Here is a 24435-nt window from a genome sequence, read left to right on the forward strand (position 1 = left end):
TGACGGCGCTTATTTTATAAACCCATACATCTAACCAGATAAAGCATTATTAAGTAAATATAAAGTAAGTATATGCTTTCTGTATAAGTAATCGAGAGCAAACCAAGAAGAAAAGATCAACTAAGCTAAACGCAACCTAAATTAATTAAACTCTAAGATGTCGACGGTTAAGTATATAGCTTAATTATACAAATGGGCTTTAATGGTTGTTGATGCGATGATCTTTATTCAAAGAGAAGAAAAAGACAAATTCAACCTCAACTAAAATGTTTTTTTAGGATCAACTACAATGTTATTATAACAGTTTTGTATAATACTACAATATCATTAACGCATGCTGTCAAATCACAAAATGAATCTCATTAAATTATTTTAAATTATAAAAAAATAAAGACGAAATGCCCTTTTCAATTTGATAAATATTTGTTCATTGAAAATTTTCCACTTTTACGTCATTCTTATAAAGCATAATATTGGAATCTTCGTTTCATTCTGCCAAATTGGAAATTCTTTCTTGAAAGTTGATTTGGTAAGGTTTATTGGCCGGCCTCTAGAACAACCGCACTGTGTAGAAGACTGGGGTCGACTCCTTAATTATTGAAGAAGAGAGAAAAGGGGGAATAAATTAAATGCTTAAACGACAATTTGCACTCAAATATTCGTGTTTTGATGTTTACTTTTTCAATCCTCTATCTCTTTGTCCATTGACTAATATTTCATCTATATCTGCATACATCAATTTCGTGGATCGCAATCTTATGTCACAGCTATAATGTGTAACCCACTTAACCAATTATCCGCAGTCTATATTCATGCCTTAAAATTAACCTGCTTATGGACAATGGACATGAGCTTCGAGGAAAAAAAACCAATCTCAGCATCTCACGTCTCCTCATAGTTGAACATCATCATTTTTTTAGGTGTGTTCACATCTTAATTCTCAAGACACGCTTTGGTCCCTCGCTGCTGAAGTCCTTAATTTCTTGTTCATAATAATTCCAAGTTGTGTTTTCGTACATGATTTCATTGACCTTGATGCTGAGCTGCACAAACAAATAGTTCTTTTAATAAGATATTTTAGACCGTGCAATAAAAAAAATAGCTCTAGACTAATTAACGGTTCAAAACTCATTTCAAGGGGGAAAAAAAAAGTTCCAATAGTCTTTGAAGGAGTATGAGAACTCTCTTTTATATGAAAACTATAAATTTAAGTTATTTAATTATATATAAATGATTAAGATTAAAATTTAGTTAATAATTAGATAATTATTTAAAGAATATATATATTTTTAATATTAATTATTTAAATATAATCATTAGTTTAAGATTTAGTTCTAATAGCGAGAGCTCTCATCTAATATACATTAATATGTAAATATAATAAAGTAAACTAAATAAAGATTCACCAATTTCTCTCTATCTAAAAGTTAGATAATGATGCATGAACATCTCATATTAGTATGCTTTGAGAGAAAGATACAGGGGAGATAAGATAATCATGGTATAGTAATTACGAAGAAATAAATATTGAATAATTATTCGGTTGTCCAAATATAATTATTCCTCTAATGGGATAAAAAAAATTGGTTTAATTAATTTCTCAGATTTGTAGTAATTTTTTTAGTAAGTATTTCATGTTGCAATTTTTATTCTTTTAATCTTGCTCTCAAGAAATCGCCTAATGTCGTTTAAATTGAACGTGAATTAAACAAAGTATATGGCATTCGTTTCAAATGAAATTAATCAACACTTGACGAGTAAAAAATTGCAAGTACTATAGGAGCTAAAATGGAATGTTTTAAAGGAAAAATTGTTACAAGTAGCATATTTATCAAAAGTTGAGGAAACAAAAGAGCATGGTAATTAACCTCCTGAGGTGATTCTCTGGCGCTTGGCCTGAAAAATCTGGCGGAAATGAGTGTTGGGCATGGCAACGTGTCCCTGATTCATCTCAAACCTGTTTTCATCTTCAGAAGTTTCATAGGCACGCCCATCCATGAAGTCACCGGCTCCATGGCACGGTGACTTAGCCTTCCGGCGCCCGGCGCCGACCGCGACGTTTCGGAGGGCCCCACCAGCCGTCCAGTACCTCTGGCAGCTCTTGCAAAAATGCCTCGGCTGATTAACGTTGTAGTTGTTGAAGTAACAGAATTTAGTTTCCATGCTCTTGCATCTCGGGCAGGGTATTATCTTCTCTGCTCTCTTCTCCACCCTCTCATATTCGCTTCCTTTTTCTCCTTTCTTTACTTCCCCACCCTTCAATGTAATCAGCGCACCAAACAGCTTAATCCCTTGAGATTCCTCGCCCATTTCAGAGAGAGAGAGAGAGAGTTATTCTTAACGGAGAAGGTTTTGGTTGGCGTTGAGGGAGGAAATATTATTGTGGAAGCTAAGTGCTAGCTCATATATATATATAAAGCGAAAAGTGTTTGTTAGTTAGTATAATCATAAACCATGGCATAAAATCCATGTGGTACGCGCCAAAAACTATACTTAGGTGGGGTATAAAGTGCCTTGTCAACACTAAAGAAAAAAGAGGAAAACGTCTGAGGGTACTGTACAAGTAGAAAGCTTAGCCCATCATCCTTATTTTCTTGCAAAGTTACTTAATGTGACATGAGAGAGAAACAAAAAGTGTTTGATTTTTATCCCTAAAAATTAAATATAATAATTTATACCTCCCATTTAGTCTGAGTTGGACTACTTTAAGAGAGAGTGTGAAATATAGTTGCTTCTTTTGATAATTAAAATTATCATTAAGTGGACGGATCAATTAAAATAAAATAAGTGTAGTTTTTTTTGGTAAAAAAATAACTGTAATTTAATCAATAGTAACCTTTTCGAATTTTGAATATATAATTGTCTAAAAAGAAAATGAGATTCTTAATTTTTTATATGCAAACTATTTTACATGACAAATAATTAATTAACTAAAAAAGAATGTATAGAGATCAAAGAAATTTTAGGTATGTCTTTTTCTTTTTAAGATTTGAACTTTTTTGTCTAATACTTTTATTTGACAGTTTTTATTAATATAATTAATAAGTTTTATAATTAATTATGATTATTTTTCATTTTGTAAAAAAAATTAATATTTATCTTTTTAATGTAATTGTAATATATATATATATATATATATATATATATATATATATATATATATATATATATATATATATATATATATATATATATATATATATATATATATATATATATATTACTTAACTACAAATCTATTTTTATTCATCCACTGCAGTTAGTCTACGTTATCATCATGCAGTGCCAAAATGTCTTCAACGCGGGGCCAATCCAGATAGGTCGCTTGCAAAGTGTCAAAAGGTAGTGAAAAGAGGATGCATGTACTTGTTGCATAACTATATATATGTGTGTGTGTGAAAGAAAGAAGAAACTTGTTCTAGTGAAATTCTTCTGGTATTCTATTTTAAAAAGTAAGGTAGCTCAAAGATCTTACTAGCTAAAAAGTATTGCCTTTTATCTTTCCTATTAGTTTCCCTAAAATAATGCAAGAACAAGATTAAAGGCATGTCGAATATTAAGTTTGCTTATAGACGCCAATGGCTTAATGCAATGGTTCATTCTCCTATTTGGGTACAGTACCACATATATGTACAGAGGTCCAAAAGGATATGTACACGGTGAAAACTTTGAAGAAATGGACGTTCGCTTGAAAAATATATAGTTAACAAGATGATGTTCATAAAATTAGTATAGACAGATTTGTTGATTGTTTACACAAGTTATTTAGATGTGCTATGATATGCTATTTGAATCTGCCATTTGGTTGCTTCTCCTAACTCACTGTATTTGGCATTAGCCATATAGCTGATTTTCACTGGATCTAGAATTTTAATACCCAACCGCGTGGTTGGTTCTAAAGCATAGTGTCAGTTTTTTAACTTCTATTAATTTTATTTAACATACACGTTGGTTGGAGAAGAATGAATTTAAGGTGAGCAGAGATGAGTTTTATTATTTAACATAAAGTTGACTGTTCAAGTGGATGGATAAAATTATTATGATCACAAATTCTCTTTTCAGATAATTGCTTTGTGATCATCTCTGGGGTTTGATTTATATCCCTCCAGTCTCTTTTGTAATTGTTATCTCTTCTTTTTCTATATATTTGTGGGTTGCTGTCTTTGTGAAGTAGAGGGAGGAATCTGGTTGGAATGTCTACCCCTTCTTCGCTGCAGCTTGTCCCCGCCTTTTGCTTAAAAAAAAAAGTCTCTAGTTCAAAGATTAATGTTACAAGTTCTTAATCAGTAATCAAATATGTTAAAAAAAATACTTAATACAGTTGTTTATTTAAAACTGAGAGTTTTAATAAAGTTTAAATAATTTTGTACCAGTTAATTCATCCATTTAGTGATTAATCAAATTGATTTTGAATTGAAATAAATAACTTGTCAAATTTAAAATCAAATGAAAATATAGATAAATTTATCTCAATCAGTAGCATGCACCCAACTTAAATTAAAGCTATTAAAACGAAATCTGTTAGAATTGACGTGAGATTCTATCATTACATCTATACGATTTTCCTGCCTTTCTTAAAAGTTAAAACCACTTCTATCTGTTTGGTCAATTAAAATTCGTAATATTTCCGTGTCAATTTCTTAGCCCTTTATAGTATTAATCTTATTTTAATCAATACAAAAGCAGTGTGTGCAAAAATATGCAAATGTAAATCTAATAAAGACATACATGAGCATTCAAAGGAGAAAATGAGATAAAATATTTTTGGCTTACATATATTTTTAGTCTCACAAATTTGTGTAGAACTTTTTTTATTTATTAAATTAAAACTTGTATATATTAGCCTCTCAAATTTGGAAAACATTTTTTAGTCATTTTTAATTGATTTTAATACGATTTGGATGAACAATTTTGTGGCTTTTTTTATCGTATGAATGACTAAAAAAAAGCATTTCACAAATTTAAATGATTATAAAAAATAAAAATATTAATTTGAGAGATTAAAAACATATTAGATTCGCTAATTTTAATATTAATGTAACATGTTAGATTCGCTAATTTTAATAAAATTAATTATAGTATTGTGTATAATTATTTAACTAATTAATCTACTCAAAATCAATATTTGTTAATTGATATTTTAAAAATAAGTCTTACCATTCAGTTAGTATATGATCAAATCATATTTATGGTTTACATTGTAAAATATTTTTATATTCGCATCTAAGAATTAATTTATTGTTATTTATATTTTAAAAATGATATCTAAAATAATTTCCAACTAGTTGATAGTGTAGTACCTGCAATGTATGAAAAGTGAAACTTGAGAAGAAGAAAAAATATTCCTTGGAAGAAATTAAAATTGAGGTGGAGTATTTGCTTATTGGTCAAGCAAAAGCAAGCTTACAGTATGAACTATAAATAAGTTTGGTAAGGAGAAAGGAAATGACATTTTACAACGACCGTTCACATGCCCTGATCTGGTTTGTTGCAAATTGCAATGGGATAAAGATCATGTGCTTATCTCATGTGAACTGGAAAATAAGTAGTCTAGACATGACTTTTTGCGGCTTTTTAAAAGGTAGAAGAGTACATATGCGGGACAACGTACATATTATGCAATTAATTGGATGAAGATACATGTTCCTAATGGCATTTGGTATTATACAGTAACACTATTCCATATCACACCAAAGCCAACTTTTCAGGTTCCTACGGGGTTTGTTGCTCCCTTTTCCATCAAATAAACTTTTAGTCTGTGGGTCAAGTTCCCTTTTGGTACGCAACACTTAATTTTAATGATTTGTTATGCCGTTTCTCTACTAAAGTAATCTTTGTATTATCAATTCAAAAGTCATCTCATTTCCAACTCATTACTCTATTTTCTAATTATAATGCAGACAAAGAAGCAGCAATTTGCTTTATTCTATTGATTAAATAAAAAGCGCACTTTTTCTTTGGGGTGCTCTCGAAGTCTTTCTGTATATTTTTTTTGTCCCCTAAGTAAAAGTCATGCCCACAATTTAAAAACCAAAGACAATTAGAGCTTAATTCATATGTTTTTCTACTATAACAAGGGAACATTTTTCAGCCATTGTTGAAATCCGATCCAAAATCAAATTCATCCTTTACTTTTTCCAATTTGTCATTGCTATATTTTCAACTAAAACAAGGGGAGATTTTGGCACTGGATTTATTGTTTGTGTTCTTATAACTCTGAATCTTTCAAAATATCTCTCATGTTTCAATTAAGAGGAATGTTATTAATACTTTCTAATATACTCCTTTTAATATATTTTCTATCAATATATAGCTACAATTTATAAGAAATACAAAATCGTGGTGAAACTCATTAAATAAAATATGAGAGTTGAGACCCATAAATTTTATGATTTCTAATAATTTCAATCAAAACTAAAATATGTGTTTAAAAGAGTATTTTAAGAAATGTGTTACTAATATTTCTTTTAATTAATTGGTTTAATCAAAACACTCTAATATTTTACTTTTTCAATTTTCCACTTTTGTATGTCTATCCACGCACAGATATGTTTCACGAAGGGCCAATGCTATTGACAACTTAAAAAATTATTTTTATTTTTTTAATCTCAAAACTATAAATTAAATTAGATATAATGATTTATATTTATAGTTCTCATTTGATGATTTTAATATTTACATTTATAAGAAAAATAGAAATAAGGATCAAAATAAATAGAGAGAAAATATTCTACATTTTGAAAATGTAATATATATATATATATATATATATATATATATATATATATATATATATATACTTTCAGTGCATAAATAAATTTATGTGTGTGATAAGTTAGTTGATTTTTATAATAATTACTTTTAAAATTAGACCTATCATAATTTCTAATTAGTTGAAAACATTTCTTTTACATTAAACTCGTAAATAATTGGGGGTGCCTGTAAAGTGCTGGGAGAGGAATGGGAGGAGGTGTAAAGAGGATGTAGAATAGGAATTTCACAAAAAAATACCAAGAAAAGGGGGTGAGAAGAGGAGGAAAGGGGAAATCAATAACAAGGGCCGTCAGGGAGGGTGCATTGGGGCTAAAGGCTCCTGCCTGAGTTTAGCGACTTTAGGTTAAATAAACTTTGGTCCAAGTGGCCCAACAATGTAGCATGCCACCTGCTCTACTTTTTTTATTTTTCTAAAATAAGATGTTACACCGTGCGTGTGTTGTTCTATGATTGAACTTCTTCGATTTTGTGTCTTTCAAAAAGTATCTTTTTTATTTATTGATAAATATTAGTCATTAATAGGGATGGATCCAGAATTTTTTTAATAGGAATAAAATATAATTTATAATATTATCACACAAAAAATATCACCAACTATCACAAATACATAATATTATGATACAAAATTTAAAATCTTTGAATATGTTTTATAATTTTTTTATTATCAATACTATAAAAAATTAAAGGAATGAAAAAATAAGATTAATATCAATTTATTTTCTTTTTTATTTCTTATATTTTCTTATATTCATTTTAAAATAATTCATCTTATGGGGTAATATTTATTTTTCTATGGGGGTAAAAAAAATTATTACACATACAAATAAAAAAATCTCGCGGGAGTAATTGTCCCCACTTCCTATAATCCTAGAACCGTCAATAGTTGTTAGTATTGTTAGTTTTTATTAACTAAATTAAAAGTAAATTTTATGAACTTTAGCTAAATTTGTACGTTTTTATCTCTCTTTTGCTAAAATTAAGTTGAAAGAGGGAAGTTAATTGCAGAAAAAGAAAACTTGGGATCAATTGATATCTAATCTAAGTAAAGATAATATGAGATTCGGGGAAAAATGATGATTAAGTATATATTTCGAACAAAAATTTTGACTAAAAGGGGGGGCGGGGGAGAAGAAGCATAATAAAATTAATTATGTATACTAAATTTTTCTACAAATTTATAAATTGTTTCAGGTTTACAAAATAAAATTATTATACACACTCGAGCCCAACATATATACTATATATTTGAAAGTTAAATTGAGAAAAAGGTTTACAATGTTTGGATTTTGATGATATGGAGCAAAAAGTCATTCCACGTATCAACACTCAACAGGTCCCGGCATGCACCAATGAACGCAGTCGTTGATGCTGACATTTCTATCCAAATTGTGGCCATATTTATGAGATCTCATAAGCATAACGGCAGTTATATTGGTCAACCCTAAACGCAAACCTTTCTCTCTGCAGCTGTGAATTCCTCCACTTGTGTCTGGTAAAACTCCTCCAGACCAGTGTTCTATTACAACCCCCACCTTTATTCCACTCCCCATTCTCAAAATGGTTCGGCGAATGACTCACCATAAACACCATCCCCTTGAACCCTTTTAGGTTTATAACGGTTCTAAAAGCCGTTCGGAATGCGTGTCTGTATCCGTACAAGTTTTGAGGATCTTCCATCAGGTTGTGGCACTTCTGACACCCGACAACTTGGCCGTTTTCGTAGAATGTCAATGGTCGGAAGAACCATTGTCCTCCTGAGAAAATCACGTAGTCGAAATTTTCAATGTGGCTTGCCCAAGCTTTATCTGCTTCGTCCACGTATATATAGGTCCTCGGCGTTGGAGAAAGATGTGTCGTTGAGGTATGTTTGGCTTGATTTGACTAGAAAAGGGGACCATAATATTGTAACAGTGAACTTATAATCAGCATAGTACCACCATTTGAAATATTTGTTGGCGTTTGATGTAATGTCCTCAGGACGAGCAACCTGAAAGAGTAGTTTTGCAGAAAATTGGAATCATATTCTTGCAATTGGCCAAAAACATTGGGTTACAACATACATATTTGCAGCATGATTAGCGAGCATATATGCCAAATACTCCTTAAAATATACTATTCTAGCTTTAATTTTAATTCGCAATTTATTTATATGTACAAATTAGTGGCGGCTAATTAAATTAATTTATAAAACTCCTACAACGACATTGATCCTTCTTGTATTATACGTACGAGTTGCAGATAGGCTGTGATTTGGCTGAAGCTTTTTATATTTTACTTCACTGTTATTCCAAAAAATATAATATACATATGAATTTTTTATTGATAAATATTAATTTTTGTTAGTATTATTAGAAATGTGACTTTGGGATTGAAACTCACAACCTTGTATCCTCACCACGTGCGTTGCCATATTTTAGATTAAAAAGAATAATTCTAAAATTCAAACTAGTTCCCAGTAAAATATCAAGTGAAAAAATCCTTAGGCTTCCCCTTTCATTTCAACCAGTTAATAATATTGGAAGGTGAATTAAGGTAGAATTTCACTTTTTTAAATAATAATTTTTTAATGAATAAGAAAACCTAAAACAACGATTTTAGATTAAAAAAAAATAAGAATTGTTTTATCTCTTTTTCTATTTTAAATTTCAAGGTAAAAAAAATACACTAATTTTTCGTTTGTTGGATGGGTGCGGTATTTTTAAATTTAGATAATATTTATAAATAAAAATAAGATATAGCAATATTATTTTGTTATTAATAATAAATATTGTATTGTAACATATAGAAATAATGAGATAAATTTTTTAAAATTTATGAAAATAAATTATCTAAATCAATACTACACCTCAGTATTTATATAAAATTATTAAGATAATATCATAAAATTTACCTTCATGGGACAGTGGGGCATATATCTTAATAACTTCCTTGAATAAGTAGTAATATTTATATAAATTTGTGTTTTCTTTAATAAATTTTAGTTAATAAAATAAAATAATTTTAAAAAGTATGTTAAAAAATATATTATAAGTATTTCTCTTAGTCCAAAAAGCAAAAAGTAATATTGATGAGATGTACTTGCACTATTTAGGAGACACAACAATGACTCCATCTGGTTTCTCCCAATTGAGTCTCCAACGAAAGCCATGTACTTTACCCGAACAACCTTCAGAAACTGTTTGGCATCAAACAGTGGAAGCTCACATTCGTCAGGCTTCCTTTGCAATAAGGCACCCAATTTCCCAAAAATATGTCGTAATTTATTTTTATTTTCTGTTTTTATTTTTTAAAAGTTATTTTTATTTTTTTAATATCATTTTTAAATTTATTTAAAATTATATTGTCACTGCATTTTTATTTTATTAAAAATAAGATTCTTATTTTCAACTGAAAATGAGATTTTATTATTTTTATTTTTATTCATTTAAAAAAATATTTTTACTGAAAATATTTTTAAAAATTCAACCAAATATATTTTTATCATTATTTTTTATTTTTAATAAAAATAAAAAACAAAAAATAATCAAATCTATCTATGTGTTTTCCAAAGTGCCGCCCTATAGATAAGAATATGATTCGTTTAAGTTTGTGATCAGAAGTAGTACCACCACCACGAGAAGCGTGAGTGGTAGAAGGAACAACCCTTTGGGAATGTCTCTTGCTGCATAATTGCTTTTCAAAATTAAAGTTCCAATACTTCAATTTTCATGCTTGTGATCGATAAAAATTTGAACTTAGAAAAAAAAATTACAACTGTGTTGAATAGCTGATACGTAGAAAATATTAATCTACTCCGAATATGTTTATATATAGTAGCTACCATAGTGTCGGTCCTTTTTCCTTAAACAAGGCTCCAATCCTAGCTTTAATTAATGGCGCAATTAAAAATTAATGAAATGAAACACTATATGATATTCATAAAATTTGTGATAGATAAGTTGGACATGTCTTGGTGATTTACATAGCAGCCATCTGTACCGAACTGCGTTTGGAGAGAAAAATAACGATAATATACTTGACACATGTAGAAGGAGAATATCGAGGATTTTGCCTGTACTTTTATATATTACGGTGTTTGATTTTATTTGATTAGGTTCTCTGTCATGTCACTATATTAATTAAACTTTGATTATATACTCAACCAACAAAGGGTTGACAGGACTTAATTTAATTTTTTATCCAACAAAGAGTTGATTAGTTTTAGGGGATAGTAACCATATGCATACGCGGATCTAGAGTCATCGTGACCGTAAAAAAATTAACGTTTGTAAAAGATAAAAACTGAAGGCCCCTATTTGAGAGTTAAGAGTCATATAAAAGCAGCAACGGGACATGAAGATAACTCGATCAACGTCCCGTGATGAGTTTAGTCGTTGAGTGTGGGACACTGGAGAAGGAAATAAAATGTCAGAATCATCCCACCAGTTCTCGTAACACTTACTTTAACTTAAAAAATGTGATTTAATTTCAATTAATTCGATGTAGAAATATTTAAGGCTATTAATAAACTTATTGGTACGAAGCCTATTTGGTTTATTTAAGAATTAAATTCATTTTTATTATATAGTCTATTTAAAATAATCATATAGTATTTGATTTTTTGGCACTAGTCTTTGTTGTTGCCTAACTACCGTTAGTTAACTACTAAGGTGCCTAATCGAAAGATGCCTCGGCAGCGCACTACATCATACATTCATGTCAATTTATAAAACTTTTATTAATCTCTCTAAATATATTCTGTTTTTACTTTAGATTCTCTAAACATACCCCCTTTTTTCATCTCCTCCCCTTTCCCCTTCCATTTTTCCGTGGTCATTGCAACCACCATCACCTTCCTCTAATGTGAATGACCCACATCCAACTCGATCCTTCACCTTCCTTATCAACACCCAAATTAGCTAGCTAAAGGTCATCTTCCATGACTTAGCTATTCTCGAATTTCTTTAAGTGAAGGTGAATGACATGGACTGGTTTGTGCAGGGACCCACCAAGGGAAACAGAAGGGTTCTAATAATATTTGGGTTTGTGGCGGAAGGTGGTGTTTTTTGAGTTGCTTTGAATTTGTTGAAATTTTTATACTTTATTTGAGATTGGAATCCTCTTTGAGTTGACATATTTGATCTAGAAAAATATTCTTACTTCCGTTCTCGTTTCTCAAAAGCATTATCATCTACATATGAGAGAAAAATATAGTTTTTCTTTTGCCAGCATTTTTGTTTTCCTAGCTACATGTTAAGTCCTGCGCATGTGGGTTTACAATTTACACTCATTGTAGAAGGATGCACATATGAAGGAACTTAACCAGAAGGGCATACCCGCAAGCACATGGATTGAGTGCCTATTGATATGTGATGTGTATAATTCATCCCATAATAATAAAGACCCATCTAATTTACCTTCTGCTAAAGAGATTGACCAATAAGTTTGAAATTTCTACTACTGTAGTCTCGGGGCAAGATAATTATGCTTGAAAAACAATATAATTTTGTTGAATATTAGGAACTGTGCTCTGTTAAGTTGGCCATTTAGTTGGTTAGCTTAACTTTAACCTGTGGTTAGTTCCTTTAACTGTTGCTAGATATATAGTCGTTGGCTTACATTCAGTTTTCTTCTTATTGTAACAGTCATTTAAGTTCATTGTAACCGCTTGTTCCTTTCAATGCAATTTTCTTTCTTCGCTCCAAATCTAATATTGAAGGCGAGGACATTATTGAAAAACAAGATTTATCCAATGGATTGGATAGCAATAATTAAATAAGCATATGTTTACCAAGTTCTCGAGCACTCAATTAAAATTAGAGTAAAATGTCATTTTGTCCCCAAAAGATTAAAGTCTTTTAATTTGGTTCTCCAAGATAAAAACTGTGAAATACACTTTTGAAAAATTAGTTGTTCAATTGTTGTTATAGATTCACAAGTGCACTAATTCGTCATAAGTAATAAAATTAAAATGGAAGTCTGAATATCGTATCTATAAAAAATTTGTTTATATTTATGTAGATGAATATTTGATTAAGAAAAAAAAAATTGAAAAGACTATAGAAAAATAGTAATTTAAACTGATAGAAAATTAAATCAAACAAGAGGAGAAATTAAAAAGAATTCAAATTAATTAATTAAAGACAAAAAGATGAAAAAAATTAAATATTATTATAGAAGAAAATTCAGAAGATGAGGATGTTGGAAACTTAGCCTACCAGAACTATTTTTTGATGTAATGTTAATGATTTTTTTCTATTTATAATTATTCCAATTTATAATACATCTACTAGTATACTCTAACTTTGGTCCTCCACATAAAAGAGCCTAATTTATCTATTTTCTCTCCCAAATCCCTTTGCATAACTAAAATATTAAATTACATTAAGAATAGAGATGTATAACAAGTTAAAAAAATATCAATCTATCCCTAGTGATGATTTTATTTAAATACACTTTCCCTATTCTATTAGAAAATAATGTTTTCCAACGTTATCCCTAAAACTTACCATGCATATGAGTGATCAAGTCACAAGCAATAATATTAAGCACAAGAAAAGATAATACAAATGTAACATTCATAAATAGATAGAAAAAAAATTACATTAAGAGTTATTGGCCGTCAAGTTTCTTGAGATTTAGCCTCACATTGTCATGAAAACTTTACAATTGCAAGAAGGAAATATTTAGTAAAGGAGAAAAATATAAGAAAGGGAATGAAAGGAAGGAATGTCTCTCAATGTTTGTTTCTCCTTCTTCTAGCCTTTGTCTTTTATAAGAAATTGTATTCTTTTGAAATTTTCATGTGTCTTTTCCTTCTTCTTACTTCTTCTTTTATAGGTGCAGATTAGCGAACTTATGAATTAATCATCTTTTCCTTAATTATTCTTACTTTTTTCGGCTTTATTTTACTCACTAAGCATCATAAATTCATTACTTTTAATATTCTTTGTATAAAAATTAGAATAATTTTAATTTAACAATTATTTACTTAAAAGGAAGAATTATGAGAGAAAAATTATAAATTCCTATATAATTTAACTCCAAAATATACTTATGATTAACGGTTATCATCGATGAAATTAGTCTTCCACACACTTTCATCACTAAACACTACACTAATGGAAAACAAGTGTCGCATTAAATGGCATGGTGGAAGTTCCATGGGCATGAAACACACATAAAATGTCATTCTAGATCATAATAAATAAAAGACCGGGGATGGAAAAAAACAAGAATGAGCCTCTGCTTCCTGCCAAACACCATTAGTCCATTCCATCTATAAGTCACTATTTTTCATAGTATCGAAAATGTTCTCGTAAATTTGTTATTGGAGACCTCAAATTTAGTTTCCAATTTGACTATTAGTACCTGCATGAAATTAAAAGAGGTGGTAATGACTTGGTGTAGGGCACCCGTCTCCAATAAATGAATGCGAACCTTAAGCTGATTCTACTAAATCCGAGTCACAACAACCCTAAGACCATGTTATATATATACACCCCAAAGTGCTATCAATAAAATTGAACACTAACCTGAGTTACATGAAAAAGCAAAAATAATAGCACCTTCACGGCTTCATGGTGCATGGTGTCTTAAAAAAACACCACCACAACCCAGAGCAATCTCGAAGGTTTATTTGGGTGTCAAATTCATCCCTTACAATTCATAATATATACAGATCATAATGGATTACCATTTTCCCCTTCCAATTTCATTACATAGATCAAAAACTCATTCCACGTATCAATTGGACCAGGCATGCACCAGTGAACACAGTCACTAACCGTCACATTCTTATCAACCACTTTCCCATATCTACTAGGATGCCCCATCAGGCCTCATTGCCATTACATCAGATATATCTATCAAACCAAACCGCAAACCCTTTTTCCTTGTTTCCTTTTCCGCTTCCTCAAACTCCTCCGTTTGTATCTGATGCAATGTCTCCAGAATATCCCCATTTTTATACACCCCTCTTTCTTCCATGGTAAAGGGCTTTGTTCTGTTACACATCCCACCCTCATTCCACAACCCATTCTCAAAGTGTTCCGGAGAGTGAGGCACCAAAAAAGTCAACCCCTTGAACCCGTTAAAATCTATGACAGTTCTGAAGGCAGTTCGGAATGCCCTGTTGTATCCGTAGAAGTTAAGCTCTGTCATGTTCTTCTCGCATCTTTGACACCCAACAACTTCCCCATTTTCATAGAACATCAATGGTCGGAAGAACCATTGTCCAATGGAAAAATCACATGGCCAAAATTTTCAATTACTGGCCCATGCTCTATCTGCCTCATCTAGATAAAGCTTCGTGGCTCTGTAGAAAGAACTAGCATTGGGATCAGCATCAACGGATTTGACTAGAAAGGGAGACCACAACATCGTAAAAGTGAAATTGTAATCAGCACTGAACCACCATCTGAAAAATATGTCGTTTTTGGATGTAAATCTGGCTGTAATATCCTCCAACCTGACAGTTTCAGTATCTAGAACTACCGCAGAGATATTTGGCAAGTAACGAACGATGAAGATTAAAACATATTAAAAAAATTGCTCTTACGGATACTAAAATAAAAAAGTTGATGTAGTATAAAAACCAAATGATTAATTAACCCTCTAGTAAATGAAAAAAAAAAAGGTGTTATTAATGATTAATTACTTACACTATTTATGAGGCATAGCAAGGACTCCACTTGATTTCTCGCAATTGAGTCTCCAACAAAAGCCATTGACTTTCCCTTGACAAGTTTCAAGAAATGAGATGCATCAAACAGAAGAAGCTCAGTTCATGGGCCTTCCGTCTCCATTTGAGGAACTCTCTGTCGGGTCTTCCGTGCATGAAGCAGTTCTACTTGTCCGTTCTGAAAGGGCAGGTTTCATTGCTGTAGTAAGATTCTTTAGGATAAGGAGTCCAATTTCCAAGAAAATATGTTGCATCTCTTTGTTTCTTTGGTCTCCAACCTACTGGCATATATCTTGGAAGATGATTGATTTGAGGTTTTGATGAGAGGAAGAAGGAGCACGATAACAAGCAAAGTGAGTGGTAATAGGAACACATTGAACATATAATCCCTTGCCTCAAATTTCAGGGCTTACCCAACACCTGAATTAATCAATAACCGCTGTGCTGAATAACTTCTACCGTTCTACCGTAGTGCTACTCTGAAGGTGTTTATAGCAGTTAACCAGTTTTTGTTACCTATTATTATTAGTTCAGGTTTCTGTCCTGACTTATTAAGCAATGCTGCTATAGTACTATGGAACTGAGGAAGCTTCAACTTGCACAAATAACACTTAAAATTTAGAATAGTAATAAATTTATTAATAAAATTTGGAGCGTGTTACATGTTCGCTGGACTTGGCTCGATGGGTAAAGCGCAGACCTTTTGTTTATTACAGTACTTTCATGAAGTAGTATTTTTTACAAATAATATCCAGTGTGTTTTCGAATATTGATTAAGAAATTAAAAAATTTATTAAATATGTAAAATTATATTTTTTATGATTTTTATAATAAATATTTTTTTTCTGCACTAATTACACATGTTGTTAATATCAAACTAGGATTTATTACTAATTTGCTCCTAAACTGCTTATTGCCGCAATCATAGTCAGTCCTATTATTGTCTTGGTTATTGCAATGGCGCTCTGTTCTGAACTGCTCAAACACTGACCCTAATTATACTGCCAGATCAAAACACTCCATATAATAATATATTTAGCACGTGTTACATGAAGAATATCGAGGGTCTTGCCTGTATTTTTGTTTCCTGTATGCTTGATGCATATAAATTCTTTTCGTCTATCTTTCGTAATCGATGGTTCTAATTGAAATACCTTATAAGATAGTAGCATTTTTCTTCCCAGAGATTCAAATTGTGCAGTGCTTGATTGTATTACTTTCATTTTGAAATACTAAAATATACTACCAAGTTTTTTCTTGAAATTTATTTTTTATAAAAAAAAAAATCATTTCATTTTGTAACCCATATAGGATACTCAGAAAACGAGTAGAGGAAGAAAGATAAAACCAAAAATAATTAATATTTTTATATTATAAATTGATAAATACTAAACAGTTTTAAAAATCAATGGAACGATACTGGTTTAACGAAAAGAGCTCTAAGGAGCAGTTGAGTTGATTAGGTTCTTATGTCAATCACAAATTATTAAACTTTGATAATATATTCAGCCAACTAAATGTTGAAAAAGGATTAAATTAAACCATCCTAGATTTGGAGGATACCAACCATGGCCAAGGAGTATGTTATGAGTTTCTCTAGGACCATCCTGACCGTCAACAAAGATTCATTTACGAAAAAATAAAACCTGAACGGGCGCGATTAATTAATTTAGTCGTTGTTTAGCACTAACTTTAGAACGCGGAAACGGTTTGATAGATACTTGAATGCGATTAAAAGAGAGAGACGGAAAAATAAAGACAAAATGCCTTAGATTATTTTACACAAATTGAAAAAAATTGATGAATAAATAAAAAGAAATAATAATTTTATAAAATTAATATTATTACATGAAGGTTGAAGAAAATAAAATTGAGAGAAAAAACACTTATAATGATATCTCTTTTTCTTTGTTTAGTTGAAGAAAAAATAAAGAAAAATTGATTTAAAAAAACATAAAAAAAATGTTTCCCTTCAATTTAAATTTCAAATTTTTTTCCTCCCTCCTTCTCTTTTCTCTCTGCCAAACATAGGATTAGATTACTATTACTATTTATAATAGAATTATAAATTTTTATTAAGTAATTATTTTGTAATACCGACATAACAATTACACTCCAGTTAGAAATCCTACGCAACCCTGAATTAGAAGCAAAACAAAAAAGGTTTTAACTAGCCCGGGCAAGAAACTATCTGACCAGTTTTAACTTATAAGAAATTTGTTCCTGTCCACCGCCCTATTCAAATCATCATTCCCATTTATTCACTATCATGATTCCTGAATAAATATTTGTTTTGGGTGTTGAAAACTTGAAATCACCTCCAACAATTCAAAATACTACAGATCATAACATGTTACCTTTATGTTTATGCTGTATTTCAGCTTCCAATTTCATCAAATACAGCAAAAACTCATTCCAAGTGTCAACAGCACCTGGGGAGCACCAGTGAACACAGTCATTCACATTCAAATTGTTATTATTATTCCCCCCAAGCCTAAACCTACCGGGGTGTGCATCAGCCCTCATCCCCATTGCATCAGTTATATCTATCAAACCAAACCGCAAACCCTTTTCTCTCGCTGCATTAAACTCCTCCACTTGTATCTGATGCAACGCTTCCACAATATCCCCATTTTCATAAACCCCCTTTTCTTCAAATGGCTTTGTTCTGTTACAAGTCCCACCTTCATTCCACGCCCCGTTCTCAAAGTGCTCCGGAGAGTGAGTCACCAAAAAAGCCAACCCCTTGAACCCTTCAAGCTTTCTGATAGTCCTAAAAGCTGTTTGAAACGCCTTCTTGTACCCATAGTAGTTAAGCTCTGTACTGTTCTCGCATTTTTGACACCCGACAACTTGCCCCTTCTCATAGAACGTTAATGGTCGGAAGAACCACTGTCCCGTTGAGAACACCACAAAGTCAAAATCTTTAATTTTGCTTCTCCATGCTTCATCTGCCTCTTCTAGATAAAGCTTCGTGGCGCTGTAGAAACCACGACCAGTGGGATCTGAGTCGTTGAACTTCACTAAAAATGGTGACCACATTGTTGTAACTGTAAAATTGTAATCAGGCACGAACCACCATCTGAAAAATATGTTATCGTTTGATGTATATTTCTCTGTAATGTCCTCGGGATGTGCAACCTGGTAGAGTAAATGAATAAATAATCACATCTATGAAACCTGTCCTAAAGGGTCAAGTTACCTTTCATAATGTAATCAATAATCATGCTCCAAAAATCATTAGAGAGGAAAGTAATCTAATTGTAATTCTAAGGATGGAAATTAATCAATTAAGAAAACTATTATTAATGATTAGTAGTAATCACTTACAGTATTTATGAGGCACAGTAAGGACTCTAGTTGATTTCTCCCCATTGAGTCTCCAACAAAGGCCATTGACTTTCCTCGTACTAGCTCCAGGAACTGAGTCGCATCAAACAGAGGAAGCTCACAATGATGAGGTTTCCACCTTAATTTGAGGAAATCTCTGTCGGGTCTACCATTCTTGATGCAATTAATCTGGTCTAATATGAAAGGGCAGGTTTCATTGTTGTAGTAAGGTTCTTTGGGGTAAGGAACCCAGTTTCCTGAAAATATGTTGCATCTCCTTGTTTCTTTGGTTTCCAAGTTGCTGGCATATGTCTTTGGAGATGATTGAATGAAGTTTCTGAACAGAGGAAGGAGTAGCACGATGAGAAACAGAGTGAGGGGTAATAAGAACGCACCTTTGGGAATGCTTCCTGACATCTTCGTCGCCTCAAACTTCAGAACTGGGCAAATACCTCTGGATTAATCAGGAAGCGTTGTGCTAAATACTAGCATGTACTAGTACCCTTCAATGTTTTTGGAATATACTACTCATCTACTAACTCTTAACTCTGAAGCTGTAGATAGATAGGTTAAGTAGTTATTTTATTGCAGATATCTGTTCTGAATGTGTATTGATTTGCAGCTGGAACCAACTTTGGAAGCTTCAGCTTCTTGGAGCAGGTGATAATTTATAAGTAAAAATGGTCAGAATAATTCTTTTTTTAATGTTTATTATAAAAAGAAAAAATAAGTACCAAATACTAGTAGTAAGTATTATTTTAATGTTTCAATGTAATAGTATCATTTTTTTTTTACTTATATTCTTAGTGTAATATTAATATTTATATTAGTTTTGTAAAATCTCATTTATTTACTAAATTGTCTTGGGTTGTACATAAAAAACAAACTTTGAACGACGTTTATTATGAGATTGAAAGAATAGATGCTAGTAATCAATATTACGATGACTAGTTAAGAAACTAAGAAATGTTTAATATACATTATAAATTATAAAAAAAAAACTTAATGAGAAATTATTGCCTTTTATGATTACTCATATATAGTCTTTTTTTATAAAAAAAATAATTTGTGTTTTAGAAATATAAAATTTAATTAATGTTATTTTCTTAATTGTATTCTTATTCAATATTCTATAATAATTTTATGTTTTTTACTAAATTTTAGTGTGTAAAAATATATTGAAAAGAATGTGTCTGGAATATTAACCTGCTTAAATTTTTTTGCCAAATATCTTGTTATTATAAAGTATTTACTTAGTTTATCAATAATTAAATTCTATATTAAAAAATTTGCTTGATCTCCCATAATGATATTATACCTTCCAATCACATGTTTTCTATTAACAAGGCAAAGTTTTCTATAAAAAAAATTGATATTTATTTTTCTCAAATTTAATTACTTTAAAAGAATAGTATTCATGCTTTTTATTCTATTTGTCTTATAATAATTGTTCGTCCTAACTTTTACAACAAATTAATAAATAGATGAAAAAAAATTTAATTTTACTATGAAAAAGTAAATAATATTATATTAAAAAAATTAAAATAACAACTACCATTTTAAAATTTATTTTTTCTTATACGATAATTATTTTTAATCAAGAGGAGTATATTTTAAAGTCTTGTGAGCACGGATTCAAAAATTAAAAGAAGAAAATTTTTACTCCATATTAGCAAAACATATGTAAGCCTATTTAAAAATTATAAAAGAGTACAATTTTATACATTTAAATAAAAATTACAGAAAATTGATTATCATTTGTCTATTTTAATCACTACCATAAATGTTTTCTAATTGAATATTTATTACTCGCACTTAATTTAATAAGTATAATAAATGTTTATTAAATACTATTCAATTAAAAATACGTTTTTTCATGACAATACTTCCTTTGAGTTTATATATAAGGGAAAAAGAAATCAATTTAAATATAAATAAATCTGATTAATTTTATTTTATTTAATATTATTATTTTTAAAATATTTTTTTATTCATGATAGTAAATTTTCATCAAAAATATTTTAAAATTAATCTTATTTTTATTTGAAATTAAAAAAAATTAAATAATATTAACTAATTTTTTAAATTAATATAAAATTAATTATTTTTACTTATACATCAATCAATGCTCGAGTAATAAATTGATTAATGTGGAAGGCTCTTTTTCCAAACTGTTATGCACCGCAAGGGTAAGCTACAACTTCAACACAGTATTGTACAAAAAAAAATTGATTAGGAGAGAGATTGCATTTAATATTTGGCACATGTTACAACTTACATGGAGGAAATCTTGGATCTTGATTTAGTGGGATTAGGTATTCCATGACTTGGATGACGACATGCGTTTGACTCGTTTGGCTTGGTTGGATTATTCTATTTAGGCCAATATAAATTAGGAGGGGTTTAGTTTGTTTTTTTTTTTTCTATATAAAATTAATTTAGAATTTTTTCACATTAATTCTTATTTTTATAAATTAATAATGTCTTAGACTTGTCCAGAGTCTAACTTTATATTGCATTGGAAGAATTTTAAGAACCTTACTTTATCTTTTCAGGTACAGTTGGATTATTCTATTTAGGCCAATATAAATTAGGGGTTTAGTTTGTTTTTTTTTTCTATATAAAATTAATTTAGAATTTTCTCACATTAATTATTATTTTTATAAATTAATAATGTCTTAGACTTGTCGAGAGTCTAACTTTATCTTGCATTGGAAGAATTTTAAGAACCTTACTTTATCTTTTCACGTACATAACTAATTAATAGTTTAATGTTAATAGATTAAAAAAATTAAATTTAATACAAATATTTGAAAAAGGAACAACAGTATGTCTCATTAATAATAACGGTAATTTTAAAAATATGTAAATTTAGGATAAATTTAATGCAACTAGTTAATTTTTATTTAACTAGATATTTTTCTTAAATAAACAATATATATTAACGCAAAAAAGCTCAAATCAAAATTTACAAGAGAAACCAATTAAGCAGTGATAATTGCGAAATCTGAATTAAATTGATAATCAATTTTGACTAATAATAAATGTAATTTTTTCACTTTACTATTGTTTTTAATTAAATAACAAAAAAATTAACATCTTTATAATTTTTTATTAGTAAAAGTCAAAAGAAGAAGATTTTAAGTGCTTTAGAGAAAAATTGACGCAAGAAGTGAAGAAAAAGTCTTGAAGAAGAGTTGAAAGAATTAGATAGCTTACTAAGCGCGCAATTTAGACTTAGCCCGCAATCTTGCTTAGTGCGCAACCCAGACTTAGCGCGAATAAGGCTCACGAGGAAGACCAAATATGTGCTTAGCGCGAAGTCAACGTGAAAAGTAAGTTACCTTAGACTTATAAAAAGAATAGAAAGCATAAGGAAAATACTCACTGAGTCTCAAAGTTCTCTAGTGAAGAAATTCAAAACATGAGTCTCTCCCTTAAGGGAAACCCTCTTTCCTTAGTCATTCATCCCTTTCTTGCTCCTAATCATCCGACCCCTTATTTCATCTATAGTAACCCCTGAAGTGTAAAGTTTCTCATGGTTATAAGAGGCTATAATCCTTTTGTTGGTAACCTGGAGGTCAAATTCTTGTAATGTAATTTTTTTCCATTATCTATTTAATGCAATTATATTTCTATTACTCTTCTCCGTGTCTTTCTGATATTATGGTTTGACCATCCAGGTAATGTTTAGAGGGTAATGCATTGAAAAATGGTTATTTTCTAAAGGACTAAGAAAAGGTATCTAAATAAATTCATTGCTAGAAATAGATTGACATTTGTATTGTCAAATAATTTTTGCATCTTTTATCTTAATGCGATTTGTTATTGTTATCTCTGTAAAGAAATTTGGGAAAAAAAAATAAATAAATTAGGTTCTTCGTGCGAGAAACCAAGGATAAAGTATCCTAATAGATGTGGGTGGAAACAAGAATTTCATTAAATAGAGAAAATCTTTTACATTACATTATAAGTAGATTTGACATGCTAGGCTCCAACATTATCACACTCTGATTTCATCCTTTTGCATTTCAATTATTATTTATTTTTCTTGTTATCTTTTTCTTTGTCTTACTCTAAATTTTACACTTTCAATTCTTTATCTTTTCTTCTTCTACTTTTTCTCATTGCTTAATATTTGGGTTTACATCACTAAAGTAAAACCATAGTCTATGTGGATTCGACACTTGAACTTCTATTTTAATCTTTACTACTTGTGATAAAATTAGTACACTTACCAATAAGTTAACAAATAGTGATAGCAAGTCTTAACTGAGAACATTCTCTGTCCACTCCCAAATCATAGAATTTTGGCTAGGTTGGTAGCTTAAAGGAATAGACAAAATCTTTTGTGGTTTGGTGGGGAAAGATGGTTTTGATCTTATTGACATCACACCTGTGATCTCTTTATCAATAATCTCCTATGCCCCCATAAGTTTAAACACTTCACTAAGGATAATAACATCATGCATTCTCACATCAATAGTATCTGGGATCCAACTATCCCTCCAAATCTACACCTTAGAGTCATCTCCTATACGTCAAAAAAACACCTTCTGTCACCACCTCCTTAGCTGACAAAATACTCGTCCAAGTAAAACTTAGGTGAAAAGCAAAAACCCATTCCACCTTAAGACTTTGATTTGGATAAGTGGTTCCAAGACAACCAATGCCTCTTTCTTGGCTGACATGCTATTGATTTGGGTGCATAAGCGAGTTTGGGATCTTGTAATGTACATGGGAATAGCCTGAAAGATAGTTTTAATCAACATCCATCTTCTCGCTTTGGATAAAAACCTCTCCTTTCGGCCCTTCAACTTCTTCCACATCTTATCCCTGATGAAGGTAAACACGTCGCCCTTGGATCTTCCAATAAGGGTTGGCTAGCCCAAGTACTTCTCAGGATCTCTAACTACCTTAATATTCAAAAACATCTCTAACTCATTTGACAGGACAGTTGGAACATTTCAACTAAAAGAGATCTCGATCTTGTATAGGTTGATTCTCTAATCCAAAGTTTGCTCGTAGCCCTTAATCACCTGAAAGATGTGAATTGCTTTGACTTGGTTTGTTTGGCCAAAGATAATAGTTTTATTTGTCAATTATTTAATTGAATCTTAAGAAAATATTGAAAGGTAATTTTTTAAAAAAGATGTAACCACTTTTATGAAAAGTTATTTTAAATAGTTTCTTTTAATTAAATTTATATTTCTAATTTTTTTTTATTATTTTGAAATGCTAAAACAAAAACATAAAAATTATTAAAAAGGACTTTTAAGAAGAAAAAAAATTGATTCTCTCACGAAAAAATTGTAACAAAGGTGCCCTTATCATAATAAATAAGGTGGATTGAGATGAAATTTCTTACTTATTCTAACAAAAAGTTGAACTTTTTTTTTTAAGGAAATAGACTTATATTATTGAGATAAGAAGACAATTTCACGTGCATAACATAATGCAAAAGGAATACCTTGATAAAACCAATTCTTAGGCCAGCACGTCATTATAAGTAGATGTTAATTTTGCAAGCTTATCTGTAAGAGGGTTCTTAATTCCCTCTGTCAATGGTTATTAAAAGTTGAAACTCTACCAAATTAAAAATACTATAAATTATTAAAAATAAGAAATAAAATGAAAATATCATAGTATTTTGTAATTTAAAGTTACAA

General features: G+C 30.2%; 2 protein-coding genes and 1 pseudogene across 3 annotated transcripts; all 3 read right to left on the minus strand.

Moving 5' to 3' along the window:
• Positions 1–625: 625 nt before the first annotated feature.
• On the minus strand, positions 626–2393 carry LOC100820604 (dof zinc finger protein DOF1.5). Of its 2 annotated transcripts, none has more exons than XM_014767503.3 (2): positions 1869–2393; positions 626–1038 (listed from the first exon to the last, which is right to left on the minus strand). In XM_014767503.3, the coding sequence occupies exons 1-2, from the start codon at positions 2308–2310 to the stop codon at positions 941–943; spliced, it is 540 nt and encodes a 179-aa protein (XP_014622989.1). In that variant the 5' UTR covers positions 2311–2393; the 3' UTR covers positions 626–940. The 2 variants fall into 2 exon arrangements, with proteins under 2 accessions (XP_014622989.1, XP_003546029.1); XM_003545981.5 differs by having other exon boundaries at positions 626–1043; positions 1869–2392.
• A 5651-nt stretch (positions 2394–8044) lies between these two features.
• LOC106796083 (protein trichome birefringence-like 21) lies at positions 8045–11576 on the minus strand (annotated as a pseudogene).
• Positions 11577–17674: 6098 nt separating this feature from the next.
• LOC100784821 (protein trichome birefringence-like 19) lies at positions 17675–19409 on the minus strand. Its single transcript, XM_003547120.5, has 2 exons — positions 18767–19409; positions 17675–18577 (listed from the first exon to the last, which is right to left on the minus strand). Exons 1-2 carry the CDS (start codon positions 19181–19183, stop codon positions 17780–17782), a joined length of 1215 nt encoding a protein of 404 aa, XP_003547168.1. The 5' UTR covers positions 19184–19409; the 3' UTR covers positions 17675–17779.
• Positions 19410–24435: the final 5026 nt, after the last annotated feature.

The sequence above is a fragment of the Glycine max genome, chromosome 15 (genome assembly GCF_000004515.6).
Source record: "Glycine max cultivar Williams 82 chromosome 15, Glycine_max_v4.0, whole genome shotgun sequence".
NCBI lineage: Eukaryota > Viridiplantae > Streptophyta > Magnoliopsida > Fabales > Fabaceae > Glycine > Glycine max.

Bases quoted from the DNA above. Each gene is read 5' to 3' on its own strand.
- LOC100820604 (XM_014767503.3), bottom strand. From the start codon at position 2,310: ATGGGCGAGGAATCTCAAGGGATTAAGCTGTTTGGTGCGCTGATTACA. The intron at 1,039-1,868 runs GTTAATTACCAT...TGTGCAGCTCAG, and splicing joins CCAGAGAATCACCTCAGGAG to CATCAAGGTCAATGAAATCA.
- LOC100784821 (XM_003547120.5), bottom strand. From the start codon at position 19,183: ATGTCAGGAAGCATTCCCAAAGGTGCGTTCTTATTACCCCTCACTCTG. The intron at 18,578-18,766 runs GTAAGTGATTAC...TTACTCTACCAG, and splicing joins TACTGTGCCTCATAAATACT to GTTGCACATCCCGAGGACAT.